The 19,997-nt window shown below is 38.0% G+C and overlaps 1 protein-coding gene across 1 annotated transcript in view; it reads right to left on the minus strand.

Moving 5' to 3' along the window:
* Positions 1 to 8,139: 8,139 nt before the first annotated feature.
* The window catches only part of TRAM1 (translocation associated membrane protein 1), a 35,015-nt gene continuing 23,157 nt past the window's right edge, over positions 8,140 to 19,997 (minus strand). The window contains exons 9-11 of the mRNA XM_519803.9: positions 18,337 to 18,480; positions 17,851 to 18,011; positions 8,140 to 9,703 (exon numbers count right to left, since the gene is read on the minus strand). Of these exons, the coding sequence (XP_519803.1) occupies positions 9,630 to 9,703; positions 17,851 to 18,011; positions 18,337 to 18,480 (379 nt within the window). The 3' untranslated portion in view covers positions 8,140 to 9,629. The remainder of the gene's footprint in view (positions 9,704 to 17,850; positions 18,012 to 18,336; positions 18,481 to 19,997) is intronic.

Consider the following 19,997-nt stretch of genomic DNA (forward strand, 5'->3'; position numbering starts at 1 on the left):
TGAAGGAGCTGCCTCTGACATTGGGGCAGATGGGGAGGGGCAAGACCTGAAAGCTGCGCTTCCTTTCTCAGCAGGGAAGTTTACAGCATGGGACAAGGTCTGACAGGGGTAATGTGGGAGCGAGACTGGCCTAGCCAACTGCCTGGGAGTTAGGTGGGGCCTTTTGCTACCTGCTATCCCCCACTTTCCTGGTGAGCTATATGGTACAGCAGAGGCAGCCATAATCCCCTCTGGAACATAACCCCATTGGCCTGAGAACCACTACCCATCCCCAACAGTGGCCGTGGGAAGCCCCTCCCAAGGACAATCTGAGCTCAGACTCACCTATCCTTGCCCCCATCTGATGGTATTTCTCTACCTGCCCTGGTAGCCAAACACAAAAGATATAAAGTCTTGGGAGCTTTTTATGGCCCCGCACATCACCTGAGAAACCAGAATACTTACCCAAGCCAACTTAAGGCAAGATTATATGTCCCTACTACTACTGAAGCTGGTGCTCTCTAGAAAGTGCCATGTACTGGCTGGAGGCCAACCAAATCAGGCCATTACAGCAACTCATGACAGAATAACCCTGCTCCCAGGGAGAAGGGAGAAAACAACAGCTAATTGTACTGCCTGCAACATCCTGGCTAACCAGGTGTCCTGAGTCTGTCCATGTGACAACTTCACTGCTAGCATAACCAGCATTTGAGAAAGCCAGCATACTAAACATATCTACAACCAAAGACTCTCAGAGCCTACTTCACTCCCCTGCCACCTCCATCAGAGCAAGTGCTGGTATTCACAGCTGAAAGGTCCAAAGATGGATCATATCACAGGACTCTTTGCAGACATTCTCCAGCACCAGCCTGGAGCCTGGTAGCTCTGCTGGGTGGCTAGACCCAGAAAAGCAATAACAATTACTGCAGTCAGGCTCTCAGGAAGCCCCACTCCTAGGGGATGGGGGAGAGCATCACATCAAGGGGATAACCCTATTGGACAAAATAATCTGAAGTAGGCCTTGAGTTCCAGAGCTTTCCACTAAAATAGTCTACCCAAGTGAGAAGGAACCAGAAAAGTAATTCTGGTAATATGACAAAACAGGGTTCTATAACATCCCCAGAAGATCACACTAGCTCATCAGCAATGCATCCAAACCAGGAATAAATCTCAGAATTGCCAGATAAAGAATTCAGAAGATTGATTATTAAGCTACTCAAGGTGATACCAGAGAAAAGTGAAAACTAAAAGAAATATAAAAAACAATACAGAATATGGATGAAAAAGTCTCCAGAGAAATAGATTTAATAAAGAAAGTACAATCACAGCTTCAGGAAATGAAAGCCACATTTCATTACATGAGAAATATAAAATGCACTGGAAAGTTTCAACAATAGACTAGAACGAGTAGAAGAAAGAATTTCAGAGCTTGAAGACAAGGCTTTCAAATTAACTCAATCAGACAAAGAAAAAGAAAAAAAATTTTTTTTAAATGAATCAAGCCTCCAAGATATTTGGGATTATGTTAAATGGCCAAACCTAAGAATAATTGGTGTTCCTGAGGAAGAAGAGAAATCTAAAAGTTTGGAAAGCTTATTTGAGGCAATAATTGTGGAAAACTTTCCTGACCTTGCTAGAGATCTAGACATCCAAATACAAGAAGTTCAAAGAACACCTGAGAAGTTCATCACAAAAAGTTCATCACCTAGGCACATAGTCATCAGGTTATCTAAAGCCAAGACGAAGGCAAAAATCTTAAAAGCTGTGAGACAAACATATCAGGTAATCTATAAAGTTAAAGGAAAACTTTAACAGCAGGTTTCTCAGCAGAAACCTTACAAGCTAGAAGGGATTGGGGTTCTATCTTTAGCCTCCTGAAACAGAATAATTGTCAGTCAAGAACTTTGTATCCAGCAAAACTGAGCTTCCTAAGTCAAGAAAAGAAAGTCTTTTTCAGACAAACAAATGCTGAGAGGACTCACCGCTACCAAGCCAGCGCTACAGGAAATGCTAAAAGGAGTTCTAAATCTTGAAACAAAACCTCGAAATACACCAAAATAGAACCTCATTAAAGCATAAATGGCAGAGGGCCTATAAAACAATAACACAATGAAAGAAAACCAAGATACTTAGGCAACAGAGTAGTACCTCACATCTCAATATTAACATTGAATGTAAATGGCCAAAATACTCTAATTAAAAGATACAGAAAGGTGGAATGGATAAAAATTCACCAACCAAGTATCCGCTGTCTCCGAGAGACTCACCTAACACATAAGGACTCACATAAACTTAAGTAAAGGGGTGGAAAAAGATATTCCAGGCAAATGGAAACCAAAGGCAATCAGGAGTAGCTATTCTTATATCAGACAAAAGACTTTAAAAGAACAACAGTTTAAAAGGACAAACAGGGACATTATATAATGATAAAAGGGTGAGTCCAACAGAAAAATATCACAATCCTAAATATTTATGTACCTAATACTGGAGCTCCCAAATTTATAAAACAATTACTACTAGACCTAAGAAATGAGATAGACAGCAACACAATAATAATGGGGGACTTCAGTACTCCACTGATAGCACTAGACAGGTCATCAAGGTAGAAGTCAACAAAGAAACAATGAACTTAAAGTATACCTCAGAATGGACTTAACTGATATTTATAGAACATTCTATCCAATAATGCAGACTATACATACATTCATCAGCATGTTTTTTTATCAGCACATGGAACATTCTCCAAGATAGACCATATGATAGGCCACAAAACAAGTCCCAGTAAATTTAAGAAAATCAAAATTATATCAAGTATCTTTTCAGACTACAGTGGAATAAAACTGGAAATTAACTCCAAAAAGAGCACTCAAAACTATACAAATACATGGAAATTAAATAATCTGCTCTTGAATGATCTTTGGGCCAACAATGAAATCAAGATGGAAATTTAAAAATTATTCGAACTGAAAAATATTAGTGCCACAACTTATCAAAACCTCTAGGATACAGCAAAAGCAATGCTAAGAGGAAAGTTCATAGCCCTAAATGCCAACATCAAAAAGTCTGAACGAGCACAAATAGACAATTTAAGTCACACCTCAGGGAACTAGAGAAACAAGAACAAACCAAACCCAAGCCTAGCAGAAGAAAAGAAACACCAAAAATTGGAGCAGAAGTAAATAAAATTGAAACAAGAACAAAAACAAACATAAATGCAACAAAAGCTATTTTTTTTGAAAAGATAAACATCGATAGACCATTAGTGAGATTAACCAAGAAAAGAAGATCCAAATAGGCTCAATTAGAAATGAAACAGGAGACATTACAACCGATATCACAGAAATACAAAAGATCATTCAAAGCTACTATTAACATCTTTATGCACACAAACTAGAACATCTAGAGGAGATGGATAAATTCCTGGAAATATACGACCCTCCTAGATTAAATCAGGAAGAAATAGAAACTCTGAACAGACCAATAACAAGTAGTGAGATTGAAACAGTAGTAAAATAAATTGCCAACAAAAAAAGTCCAGGAACAGACGGATTCACAGCTGAATTCTATCAGACATTCCAAGAAGAATTGGTACCAATCTTACTGAAACTATTATAAAAGATAGTGAAAGAGGGAATCCTCTCTAAATCACTCTATGAAGCCAGTATCACCCTAATACCAAAACTAGTAAAGGATGTAACAAAAAAAGAAAACTACAGATCAATATCTTTGATGAACATAGATGGAAAAATCCTCAACAAAATACTAGCTAACTGAATCCAACAGCATATCAAAAAGATAACACACCATGATCAAGCGGGTTTCATACCAGGGATGCAGGGATGGTTTAACATACACAAATCAACAATTGTGATATATCACATAAACAATTAAAAACAAAAATCATATGATCATCTCAATAGATGCAGAAAAGTGTTTGACAAAATCCAGTATCCTTTTATGATTAAAACCCTCAGCAAGATTGACACAGAAGGGACATACCTCAAGGTAATAATGACAATCTATGACAGACCCACAGCCAACATTATACTGAATGGGGAAAAGTTGAAAGTATTTCCCCTGAGAACTAGAACAAGGTAAGAATGCCCACTTTCATCACTACTATTCAATATAGTACTGGAAGTCTAGCCAGAGCAATCTGACAAGAGAAAGAAATAAAGGGCATCCAAGGCAGTAAAGAGGAATTCAAACTGTTGCTGTTTAACGATGATATGATCATGTACCTAGAAAACCCTAAAGACTCATCCAAAAAGCTCTAGATCTGATAATGAATTCAGTAAAATCTCAGGATACAAAATCAATTGCACAAACCAGTAGTTCTGCTGTACACCAACAATGACCAAGCTGAGAATCAAATCAAGAACTGAATCCCTTTTATGACAGCTGCAAAACAAACAAACCCCCAAAACTTAGGAATATACCTAACCAAGGAGGTAAAAGATCTCTATAAGGAAGACTACAAAACATTGCTGAAAGAAATCATGGATGACACAAACAAATGGAAACACATTTCATGCTCATGGATGGGTAGAATCAATATTGGGAAAATGACCATACTGCCAAAAGCAATCTACAGATTCAATGCAATTCCCATCAAAATACCACCATCATTCTTCACAGAACTAGTAAAAACAATCCTAAAATTTATACGGATCCATAAAAAGAGCTCACATAGCCAATGCAACACTAAGGAAAAAGAACAAATCTGGAGGAATCACATTACCCAACTTCAAACTAGGCTACAGTTACCAAAACAGCAAGATCGTGGTAGAAAAATAGGCACACAGGCCAGTGGAACAACATAGAGAATCCAGAAATAAAGCCAGATACTTACAGCCAACTGTTCTTAAACAAAGCAAACAAAAACATAAAGTAGGGAAAGGACACCCTATTCAACAAATGGTGCTGGGATAATTGGCAAGTCACATGTAGAAGAATGAGACTGGATCCCCATCTCTCACTTCATACAAAAATCAACTCAAGATGGATCAAAGACTTAAATCTAGGACCTGACACCATAAAAATTCTAGAAGATAACATCAGAAAAACTCTTCTAGACATTGGCTTAGGCAAAGAGTTCATGACCAAGAACCCAAAAGCGAATGTAACAAAGAAAAAATAAATAGATGGGACCTAATTAAACTAAAAAGCTTCTGCACAGCAAAAGAAATAATCAGAGTAAACAGACAACCCACAGAGTAGGAGAAAATATTCACAAACTATGTATCCAACAAAGGACTAATAACCAGATTTACAACAAATTCAAACAAATTAGCAAGAAAAAAAAATTCCATCAAAAAGTGGGCAAAGGACATGAATAGAAAATTCCCAAAAGAAGATACATGAATAGCCAATAAACATGAAAAAATCCCCAACATCACTGATTGTCAGGGAAATACAAATTAAAACTACAATGAGATACCACCTCACTCCTGCAAGAATGGCCATAATTAAAAAAAAAAAAAAAAAAGATGTTGATGTGGATGTTGTGAAAGGGAACTTTTACACTGCTGGTGTGAATGTAAACTAGTACAACTACTATGGAAAACAGTATGGAGATTCCTTAATAAACTAAAACTACCATTTGATCCAGCAGTCCTACTACCGGGTATCTGCCCAGAGGAAAAGAAGTCATTATATGAAAAAGACACTTGCACACGCATGTTTATAGCAACACAATTTGCAATTACAAAAATATGGAACCAGCCTAAATGCCCATCAACCAACATGTTGATAAGGAAAATGTGGTATATTTATACCATGGAATACTACTCAGCCATAAAAAGGAATAAAATAATGGCATTTGCAACAAACTGGATGGAGCTTGAGACCATTTTTGTAAGTGAAGTAACTCAGGAATGGAAAACCAAGTATCGTATGTCTTCACTTACAAGTGGGAACTAAGCTATGAGGATGCAAAGGCATAAGAATGACATAATGGATTTTGGGGACTCAGGGAAGGATAGGAGGGGAGTGAGGTATAAAAAACTACACATTGGGTACACTGTACACTGCTCACGTGGGAGGTGTACCAAAATTTCAGAAATCACCACCACATAACTTATCCATGTGACCCAAACCATCTGTTCCCTAAAAACTATTGAAAAAAAAAAAGTGTTAGTAATCACACTTGTAATCGCAGCACTTTGGGATACTGAGGCAGGAGCATCGCTCAACGTGAGGAGTTTGACACTGGCTTGGGCAATATAGTAAGACCCCTGGCTCCCTGTGTATATATTTTAAAAAACAAAAGTAAGCATGGTACTTGCAAAACAAACAAACAAACAAAAACACCAAGTATATATGAAACAGAACAGAGAGCCCATAAATGAACCCAGGTATACACACGGTCAATTGCTTTTCCACAAAGGTGCCAAGAATATACAATGGGAAAAGAATAGTCTCTTCAATAAATGGTGCTAGGAAAACTAGATACCCACATGCAGAATGAAATTGGGCCTTCATCTTACCTATATGCAAAAATCAACTCAAAATAGATTAAGGACTTAAATGTAAGACCGGAAACTGTAACACTACTAAAGGAAACATAATGGAAAAACTGCCAATTGAAACCACAATATGATGTCATCTTACACCTGTCACAATGGCTATCATAACAAAAACAAAAGATAACAAATGTTGGCAAGGATGTGGAGAAAAGGGAATCAGTATACACTGTTAAGAATGTAAATTAGTACAGCCATTAAGGAAAACTGAAGTTCTTCAAAAAACTAAAAATAGAATTACCATATGATCCAGCAATCCCACTTCTGGGAATTCAACCCAAAGATTTGAAATCAGTGTGTTGAAGAGAATTGAAATCAGTGTGTTGAAGAGATGTTTGCAGCCCTGTGTTCACTGTAGCACTAAATTTACAATAACCAAGTTATGGAATCAACCTAATGTCTATCAGCAGATGAATGGCTAAAGAAAATGTGGAAAATGGGGTATATATACACAATGGAATACTATTCAGCCTTTAAAAAAGACATTCTGTCATTTGTGACAACATGGATGAAACTGAAGAACATTATGCTAAGTGAAGTAAATCAGACACAGAAAGACAAATATGGCACATACTTACTTATATATGGAATCTAAAACAAACTCACAGAATCAGAGTGTAGAATGACGGTTACAAAGGCTCAGGGCTGAGAGGAATGGGGAGATGATGGTCAAAGGGTGTAAAATATGGCAGAAGAAATTTTTTAGTTCCACTGCACAGCATGGTAAATATAGTTAATAACAGCATTATACATTTCAAAACTAAATTTCCATGTTCTCATCACAAAAAATGTTCAGTGTTTGAGGTGATGGATGTTAACTAGCTTAATTATTCCATATTATACTCATAAATCGTAACACCATTTTGTACCCCCACATACAATTATAGTCAATTTACAGTTAAAAAAAATGCAGGAGGCATTTTGTGGAGGGAAAGACTAAACCCCAGAGTAGCAAAGCAACTAATTCATGGTCCCCCCGGGTTTAAGACAGAGCCATGAGCCTTGTCCAGGTGTGGGTCCCTACAGGATTCCCATCATGCTTTGAAGCTCGACTTGAGTCCAGGTGATAATGGCAGGCTCTGCAGGATCTGGAAGCCAGTACAGACTTTCCTCAGCACATTTGAGAGCAGGATGTAGGGCTCATAATTTATAATCATACTTGTGTGTATATGTGCTTCTGTGTATATATAAGCCCTTGGTAACGACATGTCAAGGGCTTTTTTTTTCTTTGCCTAAACACAGTGTATGCTGCAGAAAACAAAGTGCTATAGTAATTCGATGAACAGAAAATTCTACAGGCAAATAAGGTGGGAAACACTGCATATTATATCCAACATTCTTGGTGCACCAGGAAACACGTTTGCATATTAAGGACTGAACGGTCCCATAATAAAGAGACACCTTTAGGTTGGTTTAATCCAGTGATTCCCAGATTTATTTGGTTATGACGATCTATCCCCCCAGTAGTCCTCACCAATATTCTGTGGAACAAATCTGTTTATTTATTTGCAGAACACAATTTTGAAAAGGGTTATTCTGAATGTCTATGAAGTGTTTTAAATATGGTACATTTTAATGAGGTTATATACCAAAACAGCCTAAACACCAACAATGACAGAAACATCCAGGATACAACTTGTGAAAGTAAAAATTTTTATTTTGATTGATTTCTCAATGTATAGTTCAGTATAATGCCAGTTTTTAATGGCAAAAATTTGGTTCCACTGAAACTCCATAATGCTACAGAGAGCTACTACTTTTTCCAGGAAGTAGGTAAACAGCTAGAAAGAAAAAGGACAATTTCCTAGGAGCATGGCAACTTAAACTGCAGATCTAATAGGTCTGCAACTTTTACACTAAAAATGGCACAAACAGCTGGTGACACAAGTGAGAAATGGGGAACAAGATGTGAACACTGAAAAGAACAATATATATACTGTAAATACGATGAATAAACCAAATGTAGCTATAAGAATCTTAAAGGATGATTATAGAAAAGGGAACCAAATATTTTCCTCAAATGCTTTTTAGAACCTTTCTGTAGAGATACAAATATATATATATATATTTATCCAAAAATATGTTTATACAGATAAATGTTTCTCAATTAAAGATGGGACCAAAGCTATAGGTATAACATAAAGCACACTGTCTTTTGTAAGACTATTTATCCACCTGAATTTTCAATTTCTTTAAAGTTAGTGCATTAAATGTTTTCCAAATATAATTACCTGACAGTCTTTTTATAGATATAAATCAAGTAGGCATTATGTTTTAAAAGGGTTTGCAGGTTAAACTTTTCTAAGATGCTGTGCATATTAAACTTATTATAAGCCCCATTAAGAATCATTATTAATAAACATATTAAAAAGGGCTATATAAGTCAGATTTTCCTGTTCATAGTAAATATTTTCTGATTTCCAGTTTACAAGTATTGAAAATGCACAAGAAAGATTTTACTTCACAAGTACTTTTAAGAATATACTTTAATATGTATGTCAGTAAAACTCCACGTGTTGTAACCATTATTATGTTTTTGTTTTTAAAATGGGGATGTAATACTAATAACCACTACCTATAAAATAAAGCACACAATTGTTCCGGTGATTTTACAAATCTTTTTTTCCAGGTGTAAAGGCTACAAAAATTCCAAAAAATTAGAGAACACTGAAAACATATTAAAGTTTGACATCCAACTTTATAGTATTTCCATTTTACCCTGAAAGATAACTTAAAAAATATGGCCTTCTTAGAACAGGCCACTCTGCTATTATAAAAAATTGGTGACAGCAAGAAATTGTATCACTGATATGTGGAATTTTTGTAAATAGTTTTCTCTCCAAATCATTAGAAAAATGTTCAAAAATAAAAACAAAATAAAATGTGGTGGTGGTCCCTAAACTATTTTGAAGGCAGGTAGCTTAGTCTAAGCTAAAATATTTTTTTCATTCATAGCAATAATCCTCCCCTCAAATGCCCTTTAAAAAAATGCATGAAACCGTACAATAGCAAAAATCAAAGAGCACAGACTGTATTTTCAAGAACAGAAAAATGTCTAATGCTGAAAGATAGATATAGTAGAAAGCAAATTTCTTTGGGGACATTAATCAATTAGTTTATAATTCATTATGAAGATTTCTCTTTTTTATTCCGGGGAGAGTCTGCTACATTTGAAGTTAATGTTCCATTCACACCATTTTCTGCAAAAAGAAAAGAATCCATGTTACTCTCTTTTATAAATAAATGCAAGTTATAATCTTTATATGTAAAGATACCTTCAGAAAAGAAAATGTAAAATCCAATTCACTCAGGTGAAATTTACTTACCAGTATTTAACCAATCACAAAACCTGGTAACATTTTTAACACAATGAACTGAAAGTAGCAAATTAAAAGAAAACTATTATTAAAAGCAGAAAAAAGTGACAGCACAGAAAACTATTTATAAAGTTACAAGAATTTAAAAATAGTATTCAAGAGAAATACCTTCTGTAGAAATAAAGAAACTTTTCACATTTGACAGCGAAGTCCTTGGGGATATTTGTTTACAATATAGTAAAGTTGGTGTTTAGGATAATTTCTATGTGGAGGCGTGTATTATGGCCTTCTTTTTATTTATTTATGTTACTGTTGTTTTTTGAGACAGGGTCTCACTCTGTCACCAAGGCTGTGTAGTGGCACGATCATGGCTCAATGCAGTCTTGAACTCCCGGGGACCAGTGATGCTCCCGGGGACCTCAGCCTCCCAAATAGCTGGGACTACAGGCATGTGCCACCACACCTGGCTAATGTAATGGCCTTCTTCAAGCTATGATGGAGTAACATATGTGTGACTGACTCTCTCTCCAAAAATATAAAAGTTGCATACAGAAATGGATGTTTGAGGTGGGGGCAATGGCTTGCACCTATAATCACAGCATAAGTGGAATCCCAGCACAGATATCATTGAACTGAATAATAATGAAAAAGACATTGAAACCTGTGAAATACAGACTAAGCATGGTGGCTCACGCCTGTAATCCTAGCACTTTGGGAAGCTGAGGTGGGTGGATCACCTGAGGTCAGGAGTTCAAGACCAGCCTGGCCAACGTGGTGAAATGCCATCTCTACTAAAAATACAAAAATTAGCTGGTTGTGGTGGTGGGTGCCTGTAATCCTGGCTACCTGGGAGGCAGGAGAATCACTTGAGGCTGGGAGGCAAAGGTTGCAGTGAGCCAAGATCGCGCCACTGCACTCCAGCGTGGGCAACAGAGCTAGACTCCATCTTAAAAAAAAAAAAAAAAAAAACCACACAAAAAAACCCCAAAACAAAACAAAAAATCCTTGTGAAATACAGTTAAAGCAGTGTTGAAAGGAAAAGTTTACCATTAACTGAATGTAATTCACAAGAGATACAAATCAATGCTCCAAAGATCCATCTCAAGGTAAATCACAAACAAAACCGCAAATTAAACCCAATGAAAAGGAAAGAATAGAAATCAATGATCCAGAAAAGAGACAACTAGGAAAATCAACACAAAAAGACAAATGTTGGTTTTGACTGATGGAAGGAAAGATAAAAGGCTTACGTTACTAACACATGAAATGAAAAACAGGAATCACTCCTCATTTAGAGGCGTTAACAGGATAACGAAAGTCATATGAATAATTTTATGCCCATGTATTTGCAAATTTATATGAACTAGACAAATTCCTTGAAAAACACTATTTACCAAAAGAGAAACGACTAAGAAACAGAAAATGTGAACAATAGTATTATCTTTTTTTTCTTCTGAGACAGGGTCTCACTCTGTTATCCCGGCTGGAGTCCAGTGACATGATCTCCACTCACTGCAACCTCCACTTCTCAGTGATGGCAGCGGCAGCCCCTATGGAGTGGCTACTGCCATGACATTGGCTGTAGTGTGAGAGGTGCAGCCAGGGCTGCGTGCTCCACATAGCTAGCAGGAGCCCCATCCCTTTCAAAGTTGGAGTGGTGGGAGCCCCACACTCCTGGGCACAGCGGCAGCCACCCAGCTGTAGTTCTTGGGGGTCCGGGAAGCCCTACTACCTCTGCAGGCTTGGAAGTGCCTGCTCCCGCTGCCTGGCCACTCTGCTTCTCCTGGCGTCTGCTAGTTTTGGAGTGAAGTTGAGACTGACCCTGGGATTAGAGCAGCACTGATATGCCTGCTCAGGGAGCCCCTAGATCTGGGGGCTTTTCTCTCTTTCTTGTCATCCACAACGTGGCGAGCAGGGGGGCATATTTCAGCCTTGTTTGTGCTATAGCCCTTTTAGTCCCGCCATTCAGCAGGTCCAAAGTTCCCAAGGCAGCTCCCTGCTCCCTTGGCCCTGTCAGGACTTTGGGTGCTGATGAGCATGAGAGGGAGGCCGAGGGGGGCTGAGGGCAGCTTGGTGTGGGCCTGTAGGCACCCCTTGGCATGACCAGCCTAGGCACCACGGATGGCAGGTTGATGGCAGCAGGAGGCAGACAGGTTCCTGGGCAGAAAGTGGTGGGCCCTGGTGAAGCCCCCCTCTTCAAGCCAGGGACAGCCTGAAACCTGGGGGCCAGGCCACCAGTTCCATGGACTGGAGTGAGAACTTATAGTGTTTTCTGGGCCCACCCATGGACCAATCAGCATGCACTTCCTCCCCCCTGAAGCTCATAAAAATCCTGGACTCAGCCAGACTTGGGCAGATGATGAGACTGTGGATAGGAGCTAACCACTTCAGGTCTCCTGAGAACTGTTCTGCCTCTCAATGAACCTCCTCTCTGCCTTGCTCACCCTCCAGTTGTCTGCATACCTCATTCTTCCTGGATGCAGGACAAGAACTTGGGACCTGCTGAATGGTGGGACTGAAAGGGCTATAGCACAAACAAGGCTGAAACATGCCCCTCTGCTCACCACGTTGTGGATGACAAGAAAGAGAGAAGAGCTGTGCTCCTCTGGGAAGCCCAGATCTAGGGGCTCCCTGAGCCAGGGCTGTGACACCCTCTTTGGGGTTCAGTGGTTCCCACCATCTCCAAGCTCTGGAGATGCCACCACACTCCCCTTGTCCAGTCATGGGTCCCTGCAGCGGAAGCCGCATGCAGTACATCTGGTCCAGCTGCAGCCTCACACAGAGCCAGCACCTGCTGGTGCCTAGAGCTGCCTGCCCCGTGGCAGCAGCCTGTGTGTCTGGTTGTGCGCAGTGGCTAGACCTTGCGTGTGCTTGCCCACACAACCCCTGCTGCTCCATGTCTGGCTCATGCTTGACAGGTGTAGGATGTGGGCCGGTAGCTTAAGCCAAGCACAGCCTGTCAGGCCAAGTGGGTGGAATGAGCCCAGCGGATGCAAGCAATACTCAGGCAGAAGGTGCCACCAGCCAAAAAGTTTCCAGCTGGTGAAGTGACACCCCGAGGGTGACATCAGGATCAAGGGATCCTCCCACCTCAGCCTCCCAAGTACTGGGTCTACAGGCATGCACCACCATGCCTGGTTCATTTTTGTATTTTTTGTAAAGACAGAGTTTCGTCATGTTGCCCAGGCTGGTCTTGAACTCCTGGGCTCAAGTGATCCACCCATCTCAGCCTCCCAAAGTGCTGGGTGCCCAGCCAATTGGTTGAGACTGGTGGGCAGATCACTTGGGTAGAGGAGTTCAAGACTATCCTGGGTAACATGGTGAAATCCCATCTCTACAAAAAACACAAAAAGTAGTGGCATGGTGACATGTGCTTGTAGCCCCAGCTACTCAGGAGGCTGAGGTGGGAGGACTGCTTGAGCCCACAAGGTTGAGGCTGCAGTGAGCCAAGATCGTGCCACTGCACTCCAGCCTGGGCAACAAGAGCAAGACCCTGTTTCGAAAAAAAAGAAGACTCTAGGTCAGAGGGCTTAGTTGGTGAACACTTCCAAACACTTAAATAATAAATAATGCTGATATTACACAAAGGACAAATCTGCCCAACACTTTCTTTACAGCCAGCACAACCTTGAGGTCAAAATCTGACATATTACAAAAAAGGGCTAACACAGGCTGATCTATTATTACATGAACAAAGATGCAAAAATCCTAATGAAATACTGAAAAAGGGAATTCAGCGAAAGTGATGTACAGTGGTCTCCCCTTATTGGCAGTGTTGCTTTCCATGGTTTCAGTTACCCACAGTCAACCATGGTCTGAAAATAGATGAGTACTGTATAATATTTTGAGAGAGAAAAATACCACATTCAATTAACTTTTGCTACAATATGCTGTTATATGTGACTAATTTATAAATAAAACTTTATCATAGCTAATTAGGAGAAAACATAGTATATACAGTCATGCATCACTTAACAGGCTATGTTTTAAGAAATGTGTTAGGCGATTTCATCATTGTATGAACATCATAGAATGTACTTCCACAAATCTAGATGGTAGAGCCTACCACACACCCAGGCTATATGGTATAGCCTATTGCTCCTAGGCTAAAAATCTGCATGGCATGTTACTGTATGGAATACTGTAGGCAACTGTAATACAGTGGTAACTATTTATGTATCTAAACATATCTAAACATAGAAATGGTATTGGAGAAATACAGCATTATCTTATAGGACCAGTGTCATAAATGAGTCATGTATGTTGTACAGCTGTTGACTGAAATGTCATTATTTAGCACGTAACTATACAGTTTGAAACTACCCCTGGTTTCAGGCATCCATTGGGGGTTTTGGAATGTATTCCCCCAGGGAGACAACTGTATTATCACCAACTTGGATGCATGTCAGAAATGCAGAATTATTTTAACATTGATAGTCAATGTAGTCAATGCAATTCACAACATTAATAGAGTAAAGAAAAACTCTATGACTAACTAAATGTTGCAGAAAAAGCATTTCTTAACATTCCACAAGTCATGGACAAAAACTCTTAGTAAATGATGTACAGAAGAGAACTGAATAAAGGGCATCTACAAACCATTCTTAATAATGAAATACCGAAAGGTCTCCCTCTTATATGAGGAACAAGAGTATTCATTTCTTATATTCAATATTATGGTTTAGTCCTAGCTAGTGTAATACAGGAAGAAAATGAAAAGGTATAATATTTATAGATGGTGTAACTGTATATTTTAGTGTAAACTTTAGAATAAGTGAATTAGGAAGACTTTTTTCAGTACATGGATAGTATCTTAAAGAAAACAAATGGCATTACTACATAACAAATAGTTAAAACTGTTTTTTAAAAAGAGCATGTACATTAGCTTAAAAAAGAAAATATCTGAGAATAAATTTAATGAAAAATGTATGAGATCCCTATACAGAAACCTATAAAATATCTCCTTCAACAACTCTTCCATTGCTTCTTGGCATTTTGGCTAAGATCAAGTGAAGAACTCTTCCAAAAAACAGAAAAGGAAAAAACACTCCCCAGTTCATTCTATGAAGCCAGTATTATCTTGATACTAAAACCAGACAACGATGTTGCAAGAAAAATATACTCCAATTATCCTTTATGAATACAGACACAAAAAAACCTCAACGAAATACTTGCATACCAAATCCATCAAGAGATAAAAAGGATCATACACCATAACCAAGTGAAATTTATCCCAGGAATGCAACGTTGGTTTAACATCTGAAAATCAATCTAATCTATAATACCAACAGAAAAAAATGACAAAACCCCACAAGGTTATCTCAATAGATGCAGGAAAAAAAGCAATTGACAAAATCTAACAACCTTCCATGATAAAAACAAACTAGGAATCAGAGGGGAACTTCCTCAACCTGATAAAGGTCATTTATGAAAAACCCATAGCTAACATCATACTTAATGGTAAAAGATTGGATGGATGCCTACCCCTAAGATCAAAAACAAGACAAGGATGTCTGCTCTCACCATTTCTATTCAACACCTGTTGTAGAGGTTCTGGGCAGGGCAATTTGGCAAGAAAATGCAATAGAAAGCATCCAGATTGCCCACCAAAAAAAAAAAAAACCTATTTGAATAAATAAATTCAGCAAGGTTGCAGGATACAAGATCAATATACAAAAGTGAATTGTATTTCATATACACTGGCAATGAAGAATCTGAAAATGGAATTAAGAAGATGGTTCTATTTTACAACAGCATCAAAAAGAATAAAATAGGATTAAATTTAATGAACTGCAAGATGTATACACTGATAAATATAATTGAAAGAGATTAAAAGATCTAAATAAACAGACATTCATGTTCATACTCTGCAAAGCAACCTACAAATTGAAGATAATCCATACCAAAACCCCAGCTGGCTTTTTTGCAGAAACTGACAAGCTCATTATAGAATTCATATTAAAATGGCTGGGCAAGGCAGCATGTGCCTGTAGTCCCAGCTACCTGGGAGGCTGAGATGGGAGAATCCCTTGAGCCTACAAGTTCAAGTCTAGCCTGGGCAACATAGCAAGATCCCGTCACTTAAATAAAAACTCATATGGAAATGTAAGAAACCCAGAATAACCAAAACATAAAATAGAACAACAATGGGGACTCATATTACCTGCTTTCAAAACTTACTACAAAGCTACAGTAATCAAGATAGTCTGGTTCTGGCATAAGAATCGACATACGAATAAATGCAATAGAATTCATGATCCAGAAATAAACTTTTCTTAAAAATGATTTTTGAAAAGGGTATCAAGACAGTTCAAGTGAAGGAGTCTTTCTAACAAATGGCACAGGGACAACTGAGTATCAAGATGCTAAACTGAGTGTAAAATAGTATAACCACTTCAAAGAATAGTTTGGCAGTTCCCTCAAAATGTCAAACATAGTTACCCCATGACTCGGAAATCCCACTCCTATGTATGTACCCTAGAGAATGAAAACACATGTTTGAACAAAAACTTGCACCTAAATGTTCACAGCATCACGATTCGTAATAGCCAAAAAGTAAAAGGCACTCAATATCCATCAAATGATGAATGGATAAACAAAATATGGTATATATCCATCCAAAAGGTTCCATACAATGGAATATTAATTGGCTGTAAAAATAAATGAAGTCTTTCTATATGCTATGACATGGATGAACCTCAAAGCATTATCCATTTGCAAAACCACATATCACATGGTTCTGTTTACATGAAATGTCCAGAAAAGGCCAATCCTTAGAGACAGAAAATAGATTAGAGGGTGCCGGAGCTGAATGAAGGGGGAAAAGTGAAGTGATGCTAAGGGGCATGGGGTTTCTTTTTGCAGTGACAGAAATATTCTGGAATTAGATAGTGGTTTGCACGATTTTGTGAACATACATTAAAAATGACTGAAATGTATACTTTAAAGGGTAAACTTTATGTGAATTACATCCCATTAAAGCTATTAAAAATATTACTTGGAGAAATTAAAGACAACCTAAATAAACAGAGGTATATATCATGTTAATGGGTTGAAATAGTCAATTATCCCTAAATCGATCTACAGATTTGATGTTATTTCAACTTAATATCCCAGCAATTTTTGTGGAAATTGACCAGGTTGTACAATTTTTTTTTTTTTTCTAAAGAGGCATATGTTGCCCAGGCTGGAGTGTAGTAGGGCTTCACAGGCATGATCATTGTGCACTGTAACCTTGAACTCCTGGGTTCAAGTGATCCTCCTGCCTCAGCCTCCTGAAGAGCTGGACTACAGGCACCCCCCACTGCACCCAGATCAAGTTGTACTAAAATGTATTAAGAAAATGCAAAGGGCCAAGACTTGCTGGGACAAACTTGAAAAAAAAAAAAAAAAAAAAAAGCAGGGCTGGAGGATGTAAATTATCAGGTATTAATACTTACAAAGGAGTAAACCAGAGTGGACATATTCTAAAAACTTCCTGTGTTACAGTTCTAAGCCTAATACCACATACACACTGAAAAAATTAACTGTAATATCGATGCATTTTCAATTTTTGCAAAAACCATAAGGAAAAAAGAGGTTAAATGAAGGCTTTAAAGACAAAGAATCAAGCAATCAGAAGTTATTAAAAAAAAGCTATTCCACTTGGGACAAATGGGCAGATGGGAAGAGGTTGTGAAGAGCTTTTTAAAATGTGAATAAGATGCTTGAAAACAAACTACCATCCTCTAGTTTAGTTATTCACTAAACCTGCCCATAAAGTTTGGTCTAAAGTAGCTCAAGGTAACCAAGCATGGAAAACTTGTTAAAGAGAAATTTGATGGACAGCTTTTGAGGGGAGTAACTGAGTTTCCTCACCCAAGGGATCACCCAATTGTGGAATGCAGTAAGATCACTTTGCCTCTAATTTTGTTGAAAAGCAGAATAGTATTTTCTTTATAAGACCTTAAAACTAATAAATAAGATCCAACAACAAATTTTTTAAAAGTTTTCTACTTCCATGAGTTTTTCATTGCTTACTGAATACAAACCTGTTCCTTTTTTAGAAGATCTGCCTTTAGTTACTGTTGGTTTCTTCTTCACAGCTGGTGCCTGAAAAGCAGAATGTTCCCTCCACCTTCGAAGCTGAAAATTAATGAACTTCCACATCATGAATGCCTGTGTAACGCAAATGGATGCCAGAACAGCGATTCTAAGAAATATTAAGAAATAAAAAGTTAGTGTATAAAAAACAATGCCACTGAATACATTCTATCATCTTTCATAGTATTTAGTAATAATTCCCACTCAGTTGAGAAAATTGTATTAATAATCATTGCATTAATAATTTATCCTAAAAGTTAAATGCTTTAGTACTTCACTTTAGACATGTAAAATAGCAACGGGTATGAAATAAAATCAAATGAGTATTTTCCCCAACCTCATATTCATCCTTTTTTAGATGATTCAACGTAGAGAAACTGATAATATATATTATCTAGCTGTATAAAGTGAAAAAAATGTTAAATTGATCGTACCTAACAGCTAACACATTGAAGTTTCCAGTACTGAAATCCAGCTTCTGATTCTCTGCTCTTGCAAGGCCAAAACCAACAGTCAGTACTGAAAGAATTAAAGTCAGAAGTCTTCCCAAAACAAAAAGAACTGCCCACAGAGAAAATCTGCAAGAAAAAGGCCGTAAGTCAAATTCCTGAAATCTCAAAAACAAGATTCTATTAGAAATTAGATTCCTAAGTTGGGCGTGGTGGCAGACGCCTGTAATCCCAGCTACTTGGGAGGCTGAGGCAGGAGAATTGCTTCAAACCAGAAGGTGGAGGTCACAGTGAGCAGAGATTGCGCCACTGCACTCCAGCCTGGGCAACAAGAGCGAAACTCCATCTCAAAAAAATAAATAAATAAATAAATAAGAAACTAGATTCCTATTAAGTAAAGGCATATTAAAATAGCATTTCTTATTCTGCAAAAAAGAATTTTGAGTCAAATATCTGGGAAAGGCTATATATCACATTCAGAGAGATATAACACATATTAGCCTATTTAAATTTCTAAAACAATCCAGGAAATAAATGTTTAATTTTCTGTTTAGCTTATCTCTTTTCTTGTATACGAACTATTAATATTCCTCAGAACTACTAGTATTCAGAATAATTTTGGAAAATGCTGGACAAAACAAACCAAAAAAGCTGTGTTATAAAGAACAGGATGCCCAATTCTCATTTAAGAGTCCCAGTTTTTGGCACAAGACAGGGATGACCTCTCTCACCACTCCTATTCAACACAGTGTTCTGGCCAGGGCAATTAGGCAGGAGAAGGAAATAAAGGGTATTCAATTAGGAAAAGTGGAAGTCTAATTGTCCCTGTTTGCCGATGACATGATTGTATAACTAGAAAACCCCACGGTTTCAGCCCAAAATCTCCTTAAGCTGATAAGCAACTTCAGCAAAGTCTCAGGATACAAAATCGATGTACAAAAATCACAAGCATTCTTATACACCAATAACAGACAGAGAGGCAAATCATTAGTGAACTCCCATTCATAATTGCTTCAAAGAGAATAAAATACCTAGGAATCCAACTTACAAGGGATGTGAAGGACCTCTTCAAGGAGAACTACAAACCACTGCTCAATGAAATAAAAGAGGATACAAACAAATGGAAGAACATTCCATGCTCATGGGTAGGAAGAATCAACTATCATGAAAATGGTCATACTGCCCAAGGTAATTTATAGATTCAATGCCATCCCCATCAAGCTACCAATGACTTTCTTCACAGAACTGGAAGAAACTACTTTAAAGTTCATATGGAACCAAAAAAGAGCTCACATCACCAAGTCAATCCTAAGCCAAAAGAACAAAGCTGGAGGCATCACGCTACCTGACTTCAAACTATACTACAAGGCCACAGTAACCAAAACAGCATGGTACTGGTACCAAAACAGAGATATAGATCAATGGAACAGAACAGAGCCCTCAGAAATAATGCTGCATATCTACAACCATCTGATCTTTGACAAACCTGACAAAAGCAATGGGGAAAGGATTCCCTATTTAATAAATGGTGCTGGGAAAACTGGCTAGCCATATGTAGAAAGCTGAAACTGGATCCCTTCCTTACACCTTATACAAAAATTAATTTAAGATGGATTAAAGACTTACATGTTAGACCTAAAAACATA

Source organism: Pan troglodytes, chromosome 7 (genome assembly GCF_028858775.2).
Source record: "Pan troglodytes isolate AG18354 chromosome 7, NHGRI_mPanTro3-v2.0_pri, whole genome shotgun sequence".
Classification (NCBI taxonomy): Eukaryota; Metazoa; Chordata; class Mammalia; order Primates; family Hominidae; genus Pan; species Pan troglodytes.